We start from the raw sequence: 13,499 nt of genomic DNA, 5'->3' as shown, positions 1-13,499 counted from the left end.
GAAAATACCTACATTAAAAAATAAATTAATTAATTAATTAAAAGGCTAGCGGGCACTCCTATGATGGACTTCTTTTCACCATCTCAGGGGATCAGCACCAATGGGCAGCAACCACATCTCCAGAGCTGGTGCAAGTTTCTGGGTCCTGTCAACACTAACTCTCCCCCAGCTGCCCCAAGCCTGGGGATGCAGCAGCCTCAGGAATTCCTCTTTAGTGTTCCCTTTTAGCTCTTGTAGTTCTTGGACATCCATTTAACCAATTCCTTACATTTAATTCACTTTGTGAAAATAGTTAAGAGTTTATTTCTGATAAGATCCCTGACTTACTTATTCAATAAGAGTTTCAGTCCATAACTGCTCACAAGATCTGGGCCCTGGTTATTTCTCTTTCCTCCTTCTTGTCACTTTCTCAGTCACCTGTTCCCCTCAGTCACATAGGCCTCTTTGCTAACTCTTGAACACAACAAGAGTGCTGGTGTGTTCATAGCTTTCATTTGCCATTCCCTGTGCATAGATACCTGCATCCTCATGGCTTGCTGCTTCATGTATGACCAATCACTCACTCAGTAGACACCTTTCCTGTGTCTGTGAAATAACTATTTCTCTCAACTGCTGCACCCTTCTTCCTCATGATTCCTTTGGTCTATGCATTGAATGCCACATATGGTCCACAGCTATTTGTTCTCTATTTCCCACATGAGAACAAGCTCCAGGAGAAGTTTGCTCATTGCTGGGTCCCCAGAGCAGTGTCTGGCACACAGAAATGCCAACTTCTGAAAGACATATTAACCAGTAGCTCCACCACTGTGTCAGGGCACTTGAACTATAACCAATCTTCAAATTTTAAAAGATGTGGATTTATTCTTCGCCTCTGTCGGCAGACCTTCCTCTGTGGAATCACACAGTAGTAGCAAGGTCTCCCAAACTTCCTTAGTGGCGATACTGTGAATTTGGTCTCTGGCCTCTTTTCTTAGTTATCTATTTTATTCTGCACTTTTGTTCTCTTAAATGTGCCAAATTCTGTTCTCAATTCAAATGCTTCTCTACTTTAAATGGGAAGGTGAAGTCACTTCATAAACTCTGACGCACCCCTGGGGTTCAGTTGAAATGTCTTTTCCCCAGAGAAGCTCTTTCCAGTCACTTAATCTTGGGATGGATGTGATTTGTTATCCTTCATCTTGGCATTTCTTTCAAAGCACTTATTATAATTTACAGCTATAAATTTATTTGTAACCTTATCATTTGTCTTCCTTACTAGATGATTAACTATCTAGAGGCTGAGTGTTTGTATCATTTTCCAAAACTGTATACATATTGCTTAGCATAGGGGAATGTTGAAATGGAATTAAATAATATATATTTCTGTGAAGGCCAGAAATCCATATTAAACTGATTCCAAAACCCCAAATAGTTTTCTTTTAAACATTTAGCAATTTAAGTTGGCCTAACTTCTTTTTTCAAAGTTGTCCTACCTTCTGATGATAGAAATATATGTCCAAATATATATACATAGACACATATATACAAAATTCACTTGCATATTTTGAGCTTTACTTATGAAACGCATTTTCAATTTAAATCAAATATCTCATCTTTCACAATAAACCTAATTTGTACTTCAGAATTACTAATTCATTCAAAGTAAGGAATATAATCCTGGATAGGACTCAGGTTAGGGGCAGAATAGTCAGAGCTGGCACTAGCCCATATAGATGCCTTGGTGCAAATTAGAAAAAGAGCCACATTGCCTGGGAAGACACAGTAACACCCTAATACACAATGACCTGTGAGTGGGAGGACCACTCTAGGTGGCAGTTCTGGAGGAGGCTGCTCAATGATGGTGCGAGCAGAAGACAGTGACCTGGCCACCCTTCTGCAGCTCCACTCCTTGCTAAAAAGGGTTGACTTGATTCATCTGGATGAGTTTGGTCAGAATGGTGTTCCTTCTATTTCTGGTGGTTTAGCTGAAGAGACAGAACTCCCTGATCGAAGATCATTTTTCATGTCCAAGTGGGTGGATGGTTATCCTTTCTTGCTGCAGTGTCCAAGTGGGCTCTGAAGGTTAACAGTCGGAAATAACCCAATGTTGATTCTTGATTCCTAAGAAATCATACTATTGATCTGGATATGGGTGAGATTTGTAGTGTTCTCTCTGGGGGGGAAAAAATCAGAAGTTAGTCTACTTGTATCACTGCTTAGTGACTATGTGGAAATATTATATCAGTGTGGTAAGAATTAGTTCAGCTACCTCCTAAGTGCCCTGATTATTGACTTTCATAATGAATAGTAGACAGGGTCAATTTTAGATCCATGTGTCAAGAAAGAACAAGCATGTCTTATTTCAGTAATCTTTTAGAAATGCTGTATATCTTGAAACTTAGGGCCATAGGTTATAACAGATAACATCTTTTTTAAAAACCAATATTAATATACTTTAAGTGTCTTTAGTCTTGAAGTATAAACCATAAGGAGGACCTGTTTCCAAAGTACTTAGATGAATTCATCACTTAGATCAGGAGCTGGAACCACTGAAATATGACTTTATAAGAATCTTCATTTTGGAAAAAGAACACAAATCTCATTTTTGGACAAAAAGCCTTAAAGAGTGGAGAGTATCTTAGATCAGGTTCTTGGTTCCTGATTTTTAGATTTCCTAATTAGATGAAATCATGCAAGTGATTTAACTTTGATGGGATTCAGCTCAAGATCTTCTAAATAAAAGAGTTTAAAGTCTTAAAGTCCTTATAGCTGATTTATTTTATATTTAAAGTTCTCCAAGCAAGCAGACAGTCAAATAAAACAGTCTATGGGATCCAAAGTAGCATTTACAGTCACATGTATACAGATATATACAACAGTTCCTGGCAGAAATGTTAAGAATGTCTTAAGGGCCTTACCTTTAGCTGAGGACTGGGCCAAACATCCCAGAAGGTTCTTTTCAGTTATTGTAATCGGTCAGCTCTTTTGGTAAATACTTAGCTCTAATCATAAACCCAGGTCCAGAAAGTAAAAGGGACAGAAGGCTAACCTAGCCACTGCCACCACTTGAGTAATCAGTTTAATCAGCTAACTATGTCAACCATCACCAACTTTTACATGAGCTTGGTGAAATCCGTGTCAGAGAAATGAAGCAAATCCAAATATGGTGAACGTTCCTCCATTGCCAAAATGGGAAATTGTCTTATCTCGTCATCAAAACCCATCCACCAGAAAATCAATTCCCGTTAAACACCTAAACGGGCAAAAAGCACATTCTGTGTGCAACCCGATAGAGACTCGTTCTGATGCCAACTTGGAGGGACCAATGAACATCAAGTCACTGCCCTTGACAACGGAGACTTTTTTTTTTTTAAATAAACACTTCCTTTACACAGACTTTGTCTAGTTGGGGGAAAGGTTAATTTATTTGTATACACAGGGATATGGAGGGCAGCGCTTCTGGACGCCCACACACCTGCAACTAATTCTTCCTCCAGAACTAACACATCTGTATTTACACGCCGGGAGGCAGAGGGGGAGTGGAGTGGAGTGTGTGTGTGTGTGTGTGTGTGTGTGTGTGTGTGTGATATTTAGAATGCACGCTGATTCCACAACCACCTCTTTATGCCCACCTAGAGCAGGGAAACCTGAATTCCGGGTCCTGAGTCTGCGAGGCAAGGAGGTTTGCTTCCTGGACATGTGTGGGGTCCTCCAAAGGGGAGCTGGGGGCCAACCTGCCCAGACCGCAGCAAACCCTGAGGGAGGTAGGCGCTGGCTCAACCTGCTCCCCGAAACCCCACCCCAGCCTAAGCCACGTTCACCCGCCTGTGCCACCTCAATAGATTGAGGGCTTTGGGAGAGGATGAGTGACCCTTTTCCCAAAGTCTCCAAACTAAACTCAACCTGACTCAGAAGTCCGCAGCATTTGGGACCCACACCCCAACACCCCGCGCGCGCTCCTAGGCGCTTCGAAATGAGCCCCCAAGGATCACTGGGGACCTGGGGATGCCGGTGCGGGCTGGGGGAGGGAAAGGAGCCAGAAAGCTCCCCGCCGCCCGCTCCGCAGCCTTAGTTCATCCTCCCCCGGGCTCGGGGGCGGGCAGGGGTCGGGAGCCCTGGAAGGGGCCCCACTCTTACTCACTTTCTCTGGGAGCCTCAGCCCGGGAGGTGCGGAGGGGCTGCGGACCGGAGCGAGGAACCGGCGGGCGGCCGCCGGGTAGCCTCTGGCTTGCGCCCTCGCCCCCGGCCGGTCGGGCTGGGTGCCTCGGCCCGGCCGCCCCCACTCGGGCGCCGCGGAGAGGCGGGCGCGCTAGGTCCCGCGCCCTCGAGGCTGGCTCCGCCGGCTCCGCCGCCCTCCCCCTCCATCCGCCGCGGCCCGCCGCCCCTCCCAGCCGCAGCCAGAGGCCGCCGGGGCCCGGGGACGCGCTCGCCCCGGGGCCGCCCCCTCCCCTCTCCCCCACCCGGGCGGGGGCGCGCGAGAAGTGGTGACGTCAAGGGGCGCGCGGTGGCAGCACCTCCCCGCGCGCTAGTTAAAAAGAAGAAGAAAAGAGGGAGCGAAACATGAGAGGCTGTGTGAGAAGCTGCAGCCGCCGGCAGAGGAGACCTCAGCATCATCTAGAGCCCAGCGCTGGCCCTGCCTCCGCCTGCCCCGCCGCCACCGCCGACGTTTCTGTTCCTGCTACTGTCTCACCTAAACAACTCCCGTTACACGGACAAGTGAACTTCTGTGGCCGTCTCCTCTTCTTCCTCCTCCTTTTCCAACTCCTTCTCCTCCCACGTCCCAGCTGCAGCGGAAAGCCCCTAACCCAACTGACACTGGCACAGCCGCAAACGGTGTCATCTGCACAACTTTATCTCGCTCCTCCGGTTTCCCTGAGGCATTGGACCAGTCGCCTCGACTTTTCTTTTTTGCAAAGTTGCATCGCTCTACGTATTTTCGCCCCGGCCACTTTCCTCAGCCTCTCCAGTGTCCCGCCGCCCGGTAGCCTCCTCCTGGAGCTGCGCCCTAGTGCCTCTGCTGGGCAGTGGCGTTACCCCCCACCCTCGCGCGCCCAGCCCCTGCCGCTCACGGCAGACGATGCTGAAGATGCTCTCCTTTAAGCTGCTACTGCTGGCCGTGGCGCTGGGCTTCTTTGAAGGAGATGCTAAGTTTGGGGAAAGGAGCGACGGGAGCGGAGCCAGGAGGAGAAGGTGCCTGAATGGGAACCCCCCGAAGCGCCTGAAAAGGAGAGACAGGCGGATGATGTCCCAGCTGGAGCTGCTGAATGGGGGAGAGATGCTGTGCGGTGGCTTCTACCCTCGGCTGTCCTGCTGCTTGCGGAGTGACAGCCCGGGGCTGGGGCGCCTGGAGAACAAGGTAGGGACTCGCCCGCCACACGGATGCGAACTTGGCATAAGGCTGGGTGGGGTTCCCTGTGGCTCTGGCGATGCTGGTCGCTGTAAGAAGTGCAAAACTTGTTCGGGGAGTTCTGCTGATAACTTGTTTAAAGCGCTAACGTGATTCCGTTGTGTGATCCTCTGGGGTGCGCAGATAGCTCTCCCGCCCCCAGAGCCAGCGGTCGGGATGCTGTGCAAACTTGTCTGTCTCAGAAAAGAGACGCTTCTGTGGTACCCTCATCCCATGCCGGGTAAATATTTTAAAAGAATCGCGATTAACAGTGTATTTTGGATCAAATCGGGTATTGGCTGCGGTGAAACTGTAAATTAAGGTGGCTGTGGTTTCCGGTTTATTTTTCTAGGGAAAAAGATTTGTGCAGTTTTCTCCACGTGCTCGGTTAGAGGGAGGATTGAATCGTAAAGGATGTTGAAGCATGGGTTGGTTTATGATCCTCAGCCCCGTCAGAGGGGGGGTGTCTTGCATTACAATAGTTAAGCCAGCGGAAAGGAACTCCTAATACCTCCGGTGGAGAACCCGAAAAACTGGCGAGTGATTTTTCTGGGTCGTATCACATAAAACTGAGACGATTCTCTGTCATTTTGTAACCTTATATATTCAGGCTTGCCGTGGTGGTGAGTCGTCTAGGAAGACCTCTAGGAACTTGTTTTAGGGGCGATGGTGTTTATGATTCCCTTATGTTGATAAAAGTAACCAAATAGGAACATAGTGTCGGTCGAGTGCAAAGCCATGCTTATTTTTGAGTTTGCAATCTCTTTCCTGCCTTGGGATGCAGTAATGTGTGCTGTGTACTGTACAGACTGCTGGATCACGTCATTAACAATCACTGCACGTGAAATAAACAATCAGGTGTCTTTGCTCCCCCTCCCGTTCCCCATTTTAGGTTTAATTAAGAATTCCTCTGTTACAACACTGCAGTTGTCAAGGTCTGAGAGACTCTTGGAAAACTTGTGTTCAGTCTTGCTGGCCCAGGCATTAAAAAAAAAAAAAAAATACCCAGGCTGAATCTAATTTTTATGCTCAGTTCACGGTAGATTTCACTCTATTCTCATGTAAACAGCTCCTACGAATCAACATATGTGTCTGGGTGGTATCTCTCACTTTGTTTTGTAACAAAAAGCCATATTGCATCATTTAATTTGCTCAAGTCATGCAAATAGGAAAAAATCAATAGGACAAAAAGGGGTCGACTTATCCTCCTCCCCACTAAACTGCTGCCCACACACAGAGTCCTGTTGCTTATGGCAAAAGAATAACAACAACACCATTGTATTTGTTAGTTGGTTCACTAATGGGTGAAACTAGAGAACATCATTCTCTTTCAGTCCCCGGCTCTGTCCAAATGTTCATGCCTTTTGAGGGAGCATTTGTCCAACTCCTTCTATTCCCAGATGAGTGAGAAGTGTCTTGCTGCAGGTTTTCAGCTGCAACTCACTCTTTATTCTTACCATATGCAGCAGTAGTCTGAGATTCAGGGAACAGATATTCCAGCATTTTATTCAAAACAATGTCATTAAGCTCCAGTGTTATAATTGAATTAAGTTGCAAAACAGCTACATTCAGATTATCTTAAAGGTTTTACCAGAAGCCCCAAGGAACCAGAAACTCAAAGAAAGGTTTAGAAACATTTGCCATTAAGTGTCCCTGTGTGCAATCTGTGCCATGAGTATACAGATGATGTAGAGACCCCTGCAATATTGACTTCTCCCAGGAACACAGTGGAATGAAAACTCTGTTCTAAACTAAATATAGTGGAGTGAAGGGGAGGGGAGGAGGGACTAGGGGAATTACAACCCTTAAGAGAAGCTGTATAAATTTTTTTTTAAAGAAATCGTCCTTTACGAAGCAATCTGCCACGTTAGCTATCCACATTCCTTTCTTCCTCTCATGCTCCCAATCTTCAACAAACCCCTACTCATTTGGAAAATGTGTCTGAATTATTAAATTGGGCACACTGGTCTTTGCTGGTTCCATTACAAGTGGTTTATAAACCAACAGTACTCAAATTGTTCAAACCAGAGATTTGATATAGCTATGCATATGCATTCTTGACCTATGTTAGTTCTCAAATTTTAATAGTTTTCAAAACATGTTATTTTATAATAAACTTCAGTGTTTCCTTTTTCCCCCATAAGCCTTCCTGGATTATAATATATGTTAGGGTCTTATTTCATAATGTGTATACAGGAGAGATGATGGCTATTTGAAAGGGCCCTTTTTTGTTTAGGAAAGAAAAAAAAAATATTTCCCCAGGAAAGATTTCTGCAGCTTTTCAAGAAACTACAGTAGCAGCTTTTTTCCTAAGGGAAAAAATTTCTTTGACAAATAGATAGTAAGAAACTAGATAGGAATATTAAACATGCTTAGCTCTGAAATTAAATCTAGTTTCTACACTAACAGTTTTTCTTTAATGAACTAGCATTGAGTTCATTTCCTTAGCCATGATACTGTTTTTGTATTTTAATTCCTGTACACTATAATAACGTCATGTATTGTAATGAGGTTGTAAACTGCCTTTCAAATAAGTACTGCCAAAATTTAGGAAGTTATATTGTCTCAGGAATATTTTTGCAGTTCCTAAATACAACATGCTAAAAAGATCTAATTTCCATTAGCCAAATTAAACCCGGACCAAATGAGTTGCCCCCATTTCTAAAACTTAACTTGTAGCCACAGAGGCACAGAAGCTCTCTCTACCTTGGGTGGTTTCACAGCCAAAGCTGTCAAGGAATGGGTGAAAAGTAATTGTTTTCAAGTGTGCCCTTTTACAATCATTTGTTTGCTCTGGCTCTTTCAGGGACAAAGGCTATTGTTGAACACATCCAACTAAACAAATAACTCATCCTGGGGTCCCTTTAACAGCTGCCTTAGTACAATGATCTATTTACATATTAGCCTAAAATTGAAACTGAACTCTTTAATGACATAATCCAGCAATATAGTCCAGAGAGGCAAGTGTTCTATGGAACAGCTGAACAACCTTGTAGGCATATGATTTTTAGACATAACTTTTTGTGTACCAAGTGATCTTAAGGAGACATTTTAATATACTGTCATTATTTTCTCCTTTTGTCCTTTTCTGGAACCCACGTGGGTGTCTTTTTTACCCTCTTTGTTTAGTTACTTGATAAATAAGGAGAAATACAGAAGGTCTCTGTCACCGTTTTACTGTTTGTTGATAAGCTATAGTTGTAGGCCACACTCGACCCTGTATTCCAGGAGTTATCTTAACTTTCTTATATGGATTTCACTTTCATGTGGCCCAAGATTAAAAGGATGACCTGCCAGATGTTACAAATTAGTCAGTCACAGCCACACTCATTACTGGGCATGCTGCAATAATGTATCAAAGTTTTAACATGATTTCTTCCAAAGTATATTCAGTTTAAACCACTATAAATTAGATGGTTTTGTATATGGCTTTAAAAAATTGAAACAGGAAATTAGCTTAAATTTCTTCTGAAGATGGATTGTATTGTCAGAAAGTTAAGGACCTGGATGAACATAGATATATAGGCAAAAATAAATAAAAAAGGAAAAGAAAAAAAAAATCACCCTACCATACCCACACCAGTACTCATCTGTCTAAACCAGAGTAGTGGCTTTGGCGGGGAGTCAGTTTAATTGACTTCAGTAAGACTATTGCAATGTTCATTGAAACCCAAGCCAGAATGATGGCTCTATCTATCTTCAAATAGGTATTTACACTGCAGACCTCACACAGAGCAAAATGTTACCATCCTGCTGGGCCGGAACAGCATGAAACTTTAAAAAGAATAATATTATACTCGATTTCAGATAATTTATTGAATCCTATTTCTGCAACTTTTGAAGAGGGATCTTGTGGCCAGGACACATTCCAAAAATTGGAAAGACAAAATTCTTTAGACACTTAAAATCAAGCTCTTCTTGGATAGCCTCTAGGAGAGTATTTGGGGATCATTTTGTTTCAACTATAAAAAAAAGGGAAGCATTCATATTCTTCATAAAACCAAGAGTAATTACAATCCAGTTTTTCATCCAGTAAAAAAGGTGGCTTCAGCATCTTGCAGTTGTTTTGTTCTTAGTGCACTGCTAGATGATAAACAAGCAAAACCAAGCTGAGCACAATTAATATAGAATAGATCTGGTGAGGTCCGCCAGAGTATGGACAATAAAAGACATTTAAAACATTCTTGGAATGCAAATTCTAAGTGTCTGGTGTGTGTTTCCCTTTAGAAAACTTTAACCATTTAAGCAATTGTCATTTAAATAAATTGATAAAATTAAAAATGTAAATATCATTGTGATTAAGAATAACTTTTCTGAATATTGTATATAGTTACAGCATATCATATATTTTTTTTACCTGAAATAGGGTAACTTCTATTGGACTTTTAAATACTGCATGCCTAAATGTCAGCATGCTTGTATTTCTTTTGTTACCTTGTTCCTCTACATCAGGCATTTCATGATCACCTATGATGTCATAATCCTAAAATATAGTGGCCATATGATTTATTCAAATTAGAAGCTCAATTTATGAATGAACTGTTTGCTTTAAACAATGATCTAGAGTTTGAAACATTAATTTGAGTGCATAGTTCTAAAGAAATAATAGAAAGGCAATTGAATGAATTGGGGAAACGTATGAAATTTATTCGCATTTTTTTAATATGGAAAAATGCTTGATTTGGACAGCTTTGCATTTCTTGTCTCAAATGCTGTGCTGATATTGTCTTCAGTGTTTATTAAAGGTGCTCCTGATACCAGCATGAAATACCAAGTCTCTTCTCTCTACAAATTACTAACCTCTATGGATCAATAAGTTTGAAATCAGTTTTATTGAAATAAAAGGTGTATCATCTTAAAAATAATAATAAAAGTTTGCCTTGTTTCATTAAAATTCATGTTATACAAAAGCACTTTCATTAAACTCTTGTGTTTATTCATGCATATAGCATACCTGAGGAGTTAGTTAGAAAGTTTTTCCTGGCTAAGATATAATGAATAATAAAAATTGGTCTTAAACCTGTTTGATTCAGCTTCGGGTATTTTTATAGAACATGAAAGGCAGTTTAGAAAACTTTCCCTAGGTAGTCTTTAGATTGAAAATTAGTAGAAATTTTTAAAGATGTCATCTGAGCACATTTACTATAATATCATATTGGGAATTTCAAGAATGAAATAGATTTTCACCTAAGACACAAATGAGCCATGTTTTTAAAAATTAGGCTTTGTGTGCAGTTGCATTAAGGTATTTGGGACTTTTTAAGGGAAATATCATTCAATGGCAGAACATGAAATATCACTTTGAGGCAGAAAAAGGCGCTAAAGCATTCAACAGTCTAAATGTAATTGTCTTCTAATTCTTCACACCTGAAAGACAGAGTCATAGACTTTGATGATCCCTTTTATGATCCCTGACTTCTGTTTCCCCCAACCCACTCCAGAGACAGCTCATATCCTTATAAAGGCATCCTGGATTATGACCCAGGAACTCTTTTCAGAAAACTTCACTGGCTGAATTAGGCTTATCTGCTTACATAATTGCAAGAAAAACGTGACCAAACCTAACTTCACATCATTTGTTTCTGATTTATGGCTTTCAGATATTTTCTGTGACCAACAACACAGAATGTGGGAAGCTACTGGAGGAAATCAAATGTGCACTTTGCTCTCCACATTCTCAGAGCCTGTTTCACTCACCTGAAAGAGAAGTCTTGGAAAGAGATCTAGTACTTCCCCTGCTCTGCAAAGACTATTGCAAAGAATTCTTTTATACTTGCCGAGGCCATATTCCAGGTAAAAAGACAAGAAAAAGTTAAATGAACCATTGCAAATTTTCCTTGTTAGATGCCTGTTCTAAAAAACCTGTTAACAAGTTGTAAAATGCATCTTGCCTTTCAAAATACCTATTTTATTTTTAAAAGAACCCTTCCAAAGTTCTAAGTTTTATTTCTACAAAAAGAAGTATTATAATTTCTACTGTTGTAATTTCTAAAGTCTACAGATAGTGTACTGGTCTTGCTGAAATGTTTTACATTTCTAATTAAACTCATAATACAGGTGGTAATCTCTATATGTGTTGGATTGGTAGTATAGATTTCTTTTTCTGTCTTATTATTCTTTTGATATTAGGGATGGAACCCAGGACATTGTGCATGCTAAGCACACGTTCTATTGCTAAGCTACACCCCCAGCTTCATACATATTTCTTTACCTTCCATTGTTAATATCAAAGTCAACCTGTTCTACAAAACTAATAGATGATTGGAGAATGCCTACTGACTTTTAAGATATTCCTTTAAATAAAATATGACTGGGAACCCTAACAAGTAACATCTTACAAAGCACTCCATAAAAGGCTAATTTGCTGCCCCAAAACTCCTAAAGTTGGTGGGGACAGTGGAGTCCTCTCTATTAGACAGATGATGGAAACCAAGCCCTCAGGAGAAGTCACATGCCTCATTCAAAGTCATTAGAATGGGAAAGTACATAGTTATCACAAGACTCTAATAAACAGAGATTCCTGGGCATTGAATATGTTAATCATCCAGAGTTTGTCAGCTTGGGTTGTTGTTGCTTTCATTGGAAGGATCAACAAAGAGGAAGAAAAGAATTTAATGAGACAGACTCTGTTTAGTTAGGCCAAATCACACACAAACAAAACTACTGAAGTTAGCTGTTTATAAAACTAAATGGTAGTTAAAGAAAAGATAAGCCTTAAGAACTATAGGATGCACTTGGAGAACTTTTTAAACTGCTATATACATTTTTACATTTTTTTCTGGCCTAAAGAAGTGCAGATTTTTGTATTTTTAATAGATTTCACTTAATAACCTAAAGTATTTTGACTGGTTACTTGTTTTAACTTTAGCATAACATGTACCTAAACCCATTCTATGAGAAAATATTATTGTCTTTATAAACTTAGAGTCATGTTTCTAAGACTTCCCTTAAACCAGCTGTTTCTTCCTCCTTATCATTCTCCGAAGCAAACAGGTCATGGGTGTCTAGATGGCCTGCAGAGAGCTGATAACAGATTAGAAACCATAAAGGTTAGCTGCAAACTGCCAAATCTTAAAGGTTGGCCTTCAACTAAGCTGAAAGTGTTATGAACACTTGGCATCTTTATTTACCTTTATCTATTATAGATAAATACAGCAATGGTGGAGTTGTGGACTTGTCGGTGGGGATCTTTATATATTTAAAGTTATTTTAGCATTTGAGAATTGCAAGCACCTCACTCCCCAGATCAACATATGTGGTGACGAATGACAAATTTATTTTTCTACAAAGTTTGTGTATATGTAAAACTGCTGAAGTGCATCAAGATGTCAAGTGCTTTTGGTGGCCACCCAGGCTGCCTTGAAAGATAACCAGATGAAAGCTCCACTTTCGAGGTGGATGGAGCTGTAAGGGTGCTTTCCAGAGACTCTAGAAGACTTCAGCAGCAAGCAGAGGGGACTTCCCCTTCCCATATCACATGCTGAACATCATTTAAAATATTTGTCCCCAAAGAGAGTTGTAATGACACACCCTTTGGGTTACTTATGCTAATTAATTTGTTAGTCAGACTGACCCTTGACACACAGGTTACCATTTCCTAAAGAGTCATGAATAAGGTAGAAATCCTCCCCTCAGCCCCTGCGGCCAGCACAGAAGTGTCTGTAGACTTCTAGAGCACTCATTTTTCAGAAATGGTTGTGAGAGCAAGTTTGTATTAGTTTCACCTTCTTATGTCTGTTGAATAATATGGGTTTGCATTTCTCTGAAGTCCATAATTGTGGAAAACAGCTACTTTGGGTTTCTTATTTATAAAAGACTAGTCAACATATCTCAGCTGTTCTCACCAGTGACTTCAAGTTTTGATTCTTACAAATCAAAAACTTGAAAAGGAAGGTGGATCTTGCTAAATGAAAGAAAATACTGAAAGGGACCAGGAAAGAGAAAGTAACTTCAGAAGCATCTTCATTTTCCCTGTGTTGCCGAGTATACAAGGAAACCCGTGTCCATGAGCTAACCCTTTGCCTTTCTTCTTCAAGAATGTGTGAGAATACACTCTACTGTTATGAATATCTAGAAAGAATGATTTAAAAAAAAAAAAAAGTATGGTCATCTTAGAGTATTCGTATAACCTGAA

At 41.2% G+C, this 13,499-nt stretch overlaps 1 protein-coding gene and 1 long non-coding RNA gene across 2 annotated transcripts in view; one reads left to right on the top strand and one right to left on the bottom strand.

Moving 5' to 3' along the window:
* Positions 1 to 1,529: 1,529 nt before the first annotated feature.
* On the bottom strand, positions 1,530 to 4,382 carry LOC124103047 (uncharacterized). Its single transcript, XR_006855086.2, has 2 exons — positions 4,121 to 4,382; positions 1,530 to 2,152 (listed from the first exon to the last, which is right to left on the bottom strand). It is a non-coding gene; the product is annotated as an uncharacterized LOC124103047 (long non-coding RNA).
* A 141-nt stretch (positions 4,383 to 4,523) lies between these two features.
* The window catches only part of Hhip (hedgehog interacting protein), a 100,864-nt gene continuing 91,888 nt past the window's right edge, over positions 4,524 to 13,499 (top strand). Inside the window, exons 1-2 of the mRNA XM_046459522.2 lie at positions 4,524 to 5,335; positions 10,966 to 11,158. Of these exons, the coding sequence (XP_046315478.1) occupies positions 5,057 to 5,335; positions 10,966 to 11,158 (472 nt within the window). The 5' untranslated portion in view covers positions 4,524 to 5,056. The remainder of the gene's footprint in view (positions 5,336 to 10,965; positions 11,159 to 13,499) is intronic.

The sequence above is a fragment of the Marmota monax genome, unplaced genomic scaffold (genome assembly GCF_021218885.2).
Source record: "Marmota monax isolate L192 unplaced genomic scaffold, Marmota_monax_Labrador192_F-V1.1 WCK01_AAM20220418_F8-fsc00039, whole genome shotgun sequence".
Lineage (NCBI taxonomy): Eukaryota > Metazoa > Chordata > Mammalia > Rodentia > Sciuridae > Marmota > Marmota monax.
Note: the sequence above shows the minus strand (reverse complement) of the source record. Positions and strands in the feature narration are given on the sequence as shown.